The sequence below is a fragment of the Coregonus lavaretus genome (genome assembly GCF_964263955.1).
Source record: "Coregonus lavaretus genome assembly, contig: HAP1_SCAFFOLD_79, whole genome shotgun sequence".
NCBI classification, from domain to species: domain Eukaryota; kingdom Metazoa; phylum Chordata; class Actinopteri; order Salmoniformes; family Salmonidae; genus Coregonus; species Coregonus lavaretus.
Window position 1 is genome coordinate 953082 of NW_028157882.1, and position 5285 is coordinate 958366.

Below are 5285 nucleotides of genomic sequence, written 5' to 3' on the forward strand. Positions count from 1 at the left end.
CTCAATGCGCATACATTAAAACAGATAACAACACTTAAAATATATACAAGGTGATAAGCAGACGTTGTTGTTGAGCAGATAATGGATTGAATTTATTGATCAATTGAATACATGAACACATACCTACAATTGTTAAAACATTCTACATTATAACATTATTTAATTGGTAATAGGAGTACATGAAATAAGATACAACTCTCAACATCCCACCCAAACATCCCCCACTCCACACACACACGGTTGACTATTACATTTTCTATGACATTGAAACAAGTCAGTATGACGTTGTTTAGCCCATAGGGCCAGTTTCTGAGACAAAGCGTAATACTAGTGTAGGGCAGCCCCCGAAGTGACTCTTTTTATCAACAGTATGCCAGAATGTCCTCTCTGTCGTCTTCTGTGTGTTATTCTCCAACCCCATTGTCTCACCTCTGAGAAGCAGAGGTTCTGTTGTCTTTACAGGTCTGATATCTGATTGGAGGTTAACTTTACAGTAATGCTATTGGTCAAAAACTCAGATTTTGAAAGGTCATAGATTCATTGCCTCGCTCTTTTTTTGGTTCCTGAACTGCTGTGGTGAGATACTCTCTCCATTTCTTTCTTTCTTTCTCTCTCCCATGAGCCACAGCTTCGTTGTCTCCCTCTTACTCTCTCTGACCATGCCAATGATGCCTTGTAATGCTAACTATAGTCTCTTGCATTTTGCCATTTATCTTATTGAGTCAGATCAATAATTTAAATGGGCATTTTTGTTGTTGTCTTATTACGAGTTGCATGTGAGGTATATGTAATACACTGCTCAAAAAAATAAAGGGAACACTTAAACAACACAATGTAACTCCAAGTCAATCACACTTCTGTGAAATCAAACTGTCCACTTAGGAAGCAACACTGATTGACAAATTTCACATGCTGTTGTGCAAATGGAATAGACAACAGGTGGAAATTATAGGCAATTAGCAAGACACCCCCCAATAAAGGACTGGTTTTGCAGGTGGTGACCACAGACCACTTCTCAGTTCCTATGCTTCCTGGCTGATGTTTTGGTCACTTTTGAATGCTGGCGGTGCTTTCACTCTAGTGGTAGCATGAGACGGAGTCTACAACCCACACTAGTGGCTCAGGTAGTGCAGCTCATCCAGGATGGCACATCAATGCGAGCTGTGGCAAGAAGGTTTGCTGTGTCTGTCAGCGTAGTGTCCAGAGCATGGAGGCGCTACCAGGAGACAGGCCAGTACATCAGGAGACGTGGAGGAGGCCGTAGGAGGGCAACAACCCAGCAGCAGGACTGCTACCTCCGCCTTTGTGCAAGGAGGAGCAGGAGGAGCACTGCCAGAGCCCTGCAAAATGTCCTCCAGCAGGCCACAAATGTGCATGTGTCTACTCAAACGGTCAGAAACAGACTCCATGAAGGTGGTATGAGGGCCCGACGTCCAGAGGTGGGGGTTGTGCTTACAGCCCAACACCGTGCAGGACGTTTGGCATTTGCCAGAGAACACCAAGATTGGCAAATTCGCCACTGGCGCCCTGTGCTCTTCACAGATGAAAGCAGGTTCACACTGAGCACGTGACAGACATGACAGAGTCTGGAGACGCCGTGGAGAACGTTCTGCTGCCTGCAACATCCTCCAGCATGACCGGTTTGGCGGTGGGTCAGTCATAGTGTGGGGTGGCATTTCTTTGGGGGGCCGCACAGCCCTCCATGTGCTCGCCAGAGGTAGCCTGACTGCCATTAGGTACCGAGATGAGATCCTCAGACCCCTTGTGAGACCATATGCTGGTGCGGTTGGCCCTGGGTTCCTCCTAATGCAAGACAATGCTAGACCTCATGTGGCTGGAGTGTGTCAGCAGTTCCTGCAAGAGGAAGGCATTGATGCTATGGACTGGCCCGCCCGTTCCCCAGACCTGAATCCAATTGAGCACATCTGGGACATCATGTCTCGCTCCATCCACCAACGCCACGTTGCACCACAGACTGTCCAGGAGTTGGCGGATGCTTTAGTCCAGGTCTGGGAGGAGATCCCTCAGGAGACCATCCGCCACCTCATCAGGAGCATGCCCAGGCATTGTAGGGAGGTCATACAGGCACGTGGAGGCCACACACACTACTGAGCCTCATTTTGACTTGTTTTAAGGACATTACATCAAAGTTGGATCAGCCTGTAGTGTGGTTTTCCACTTAAATTTTGAGGGTGACTCCAAATCCAGACCTCCATGGGTTGATACATTTGATTTCCATTGATCATTTTTGTGTGATTTTGTTGTCAGCACATTCAACTATGTAAAGAAAAAAGTATTTAATAATATTATTTCATTCATTCAGATCTAGGATGTGTTATTTTAGTGTTCCCTTTATTTTTTTGAGCAGTGTATATGCATATATGATCAATATTACCCCACTACACTAGCCCTAAACTAAAAACACAAGCTCAATGGAGAATCTCTATTGTAAATTATTTTTATTCCAGTACTAGGGTTAATCTGTGTCCGGGAAACCACCCCATAGTGTCCACAGTGTTGAGCAGCGTTTTTCAAACCTCTCCTCTGGGACCCCCAGACGTTTCACCACTTTGTTGTAGTCCTGAACTAGCTCACCTGATTAACCTAGTCAAGGGCTGGATGATGAGTTGACCAGTTGAATCAGATGTGCTAGTTCTGAAATAGATCAAATCCATGAAATGACTGGGTGTCCCCGAGGAGAGGTTGGAGAACCACTGGTGTAGAAAACAGGTCAGTAAGGGGGTTTGGTAGTAGAAGGTGCTGTGTGTAGCGGGTAGCCAGTGTTCACATAGAAAACTGGTGATGTGGTTCCAGAACTTGGTGTGGCTGAGGAGTCCGGCAGCTGAGTTTTGGACCATTTGGAACTTACCGAGGGTACCGGAACAGCCGCCGGAGAGGAGAGGGTTGGAAGAGGACACATTCCTCCTCTGGCGTGGGCTTTCTGGTGACTTTTTAGGTGCCCTGATTGAGCGAAGCTCTTCTCGCATAGATTACAACCGTAGGGCTTCTCTCCCGTGTGTGTTCGTTGATGATTGGCCAGGGTGGCTGATTGAGTGAATCTTTCACCACACTGATCGCAGCTGTACGGCTTGGCTCCTGTGTGTGTGCGCTGGTGGCTTGTCAGTTGCCCAGACTGAACAAAACTCTTCCCACACAGATCACAGCTGTAGGGTTTCTCTCCCGTGTGTGTTTTGCGGTGGCTCGCCAGGGCTCCGGCCCGCGTGAAGCTCTTGCCACATTCATCACAGAGGTGAGGCTTTTCTCCAGTGTGAGTCCTCTGGTGGCGTCTCAGGTGGCTAGAGGTAATGAATCTCTTCTCACACTGATCGCAGGCGTACGGCTTCTCTCCCGTGTGTGTCCTCTGGTGGATCGTCAGGGATCCCGACTGAGCGAACCTCTCCCCACACTGATCACAGCTGTAAGGCTTCTCCCCAGTATGGGTTCTCTGATGATTCGACAGAGTGCCGGATTCAGAGAAACACTTGCCACACTGCTCGCAGCAGTAAGGCTTCTCACCGGTGTGGGATCTTTGATGGGAGTTTAAGTGGGCCCAGTTAATGAAGCTCTTCCCACATTCACAGATGAAAGGTTTCTCTCCGCTGTGGGTTTTCTGGTGGAGTCTCAGGGCGCTTGAGTGGGAGAAATTCTTCCCACAGGCCGAGCAGTGGTAGGGCTTCTCTCCCGTGTGGACTCTCTGGTGGGATTTCAAGTGTGCCGACGTGACGAAACGTTTCGGACACTCCAAACAAGAGAATGGCAGCTCACCGGTGTGTCTTCGCATGCGGTGTAGCTTCAGTGCGTTCGATTGGCCGAACCTCTTCCCACAGTCAGAGCAGCGGTAGGGCTTTTCACCGGTGTGCGTTCGCATGTGTGATATCAGATAAGACGAGCAGTAGAAACTGTTCTCGCACTGCGTACAGTGGTAAGGCTTCTCTCCGGTGTGCGTGAGCTGGTGGACAGTCAGATGACTTTTGTGACTGAAGCTCTTGCCACACTCTGAGCAGCAGTGGGGTTTCTTCACTGTGCGTTTCGGCTGGCGTTTTTTAACACTCTTCTCTGCTGCCTCAATCAAATCTTCTCCTTCCTCCTCCTCTTCTCCTCCTTTCACTGTTCCACTCAGCCCTGGTGTTTTCCTGCAGTCGAGCCCCAGTGAAGCACTACCCAGGGACTCTGGGAAGGGGGGCAGGCGAGGGTTGTCCTGGTAACCATAAAGAGTCCCTCCACCCTCGTTACGTTCTGCATCGCAGCTTCCTTCTGCTCTGTCGTCCACATGCGCTGACGCTGATTGGCTGGAGGCCACGCCCCCAGGATCATCCTGTATCCTTTTGATGTCCTCTTTCAGTTGGAGTAACCATGACATTCCCCGATCCTCAGATTTCATTAAATCCTCATTTTCCCATGTTTCCTCCATGATTTTACGCCGCAGTGCTCGTTGATTCTTTCCTTTAATTTCGGATCCATCCTTGCCACCTATTCCACAGCGTTCACACAGGTAGCGTAAATTGTCCTCGGTTAAAGTCCATAAACTCTCTTCGATTTCATCCATCAACGTTTCTCTGTCACGATTCATATTGTCCTGCTCACGCAGCATCAGTTGTTGAAAACCTGAACTTTTCTCGGTGCTCTCTAGAAAGCTACTCCAAGGTCTTTCACTCGTTGTCTGCTGTTCCTGAAGAAGAAAATAATTAGCTACTACTTTAGTTACCATTAAATAAATACTTTGTCAAGGGCACAACTGCAGGTGATTGTTAGATAAGACACCCCTTAGACGTGTGTTGATCTGATAGTGTTGATAAGTGTTCGGCTCTAGTTTAGCAATATAGCCTACAGTAGCTCTCCTACTGTCCTCCATCTTGCCCTTTGATAGGCCAGGCTGGTGGAATTATTGCTGTATTGCTAACAGACGCCAATCTAATCCTCTCAGTTCTAGCTACATAGCTAAGTGCATAACGGGCTAGGGGTTAATTCGGGATTCAATGTAGGGTTAGAGCTAGTTATGGGTTATAAACGTTGGTAGCTGTAGCTACCCGGACCCATTGTTGATAGTTATAGCTAGCTGGCTAACGTTAGCTAGATAACTAGCCTGCCTGCTAGCAATTCTCTCTACGACTATATTGCGTGGGATTAAAATATTATCACCTTATTTTTCGCTTAATGGTTCTTCTGTGCGTTCAGTTAAAGTTGTCTTGTTGCTCAAGTTTTTGCGATTTACATTGCATATTGAGAGAAAAATACAGTTGCAGTCTTTGGCAATCGACGATAAGGCAACAACTTCCTGTTTGACT

At 47.6% G+C, this 5285-nt stretch overlaps 1 protein-coding gene across 3 annotated transcripts; it reads right to left on the reverse strand.

The window, feature by feature from the left end:
• Window positions 1-5285, reverse strand: LOC311124722 (uncharacterized protein). Of its 3 annotated transcripts, none has more exons than XM_084198827.1 (2): window positions 5140-5285; window positions 1-4669 (listed from the first exon to the last, which is right to left on the reverse strand). In XM_084198827.1, the coding sequence occupies exon 2, from the start codon at window positions 4589-4591 to the stop codon at window positions 2732-2734; it is 1860 nt and encodes a 619-aa protein (XP_084054953.1). In that variant the 5' UTR covers window positions 4592-4669; window positions 5140-5285; the 3' UTR covers window positions 1-2731. The 3 variants fall into 3 exon arrangements, with proteins under 3 accessions (XP_084054953.1, XP_084054951.1, XP_084054952.1); XM_084198825.1 differs by having other exon boundaries at window positions 1-4660; window positions 5140-5262; XM_084198826.1 differs by having other exon boundaries at window positions 1-4663; window positions 5140-5262.

Bases quoted from the DNA above. Each gene is read 5' to 3' on its own strand.
- LOC311124722 (XM_084198827.1), bottom strand. From the start codon at position 4,591: ATGCTGCGTGAGCAGGACAATATGAATCGTGACAGAGAAACGTTGATG.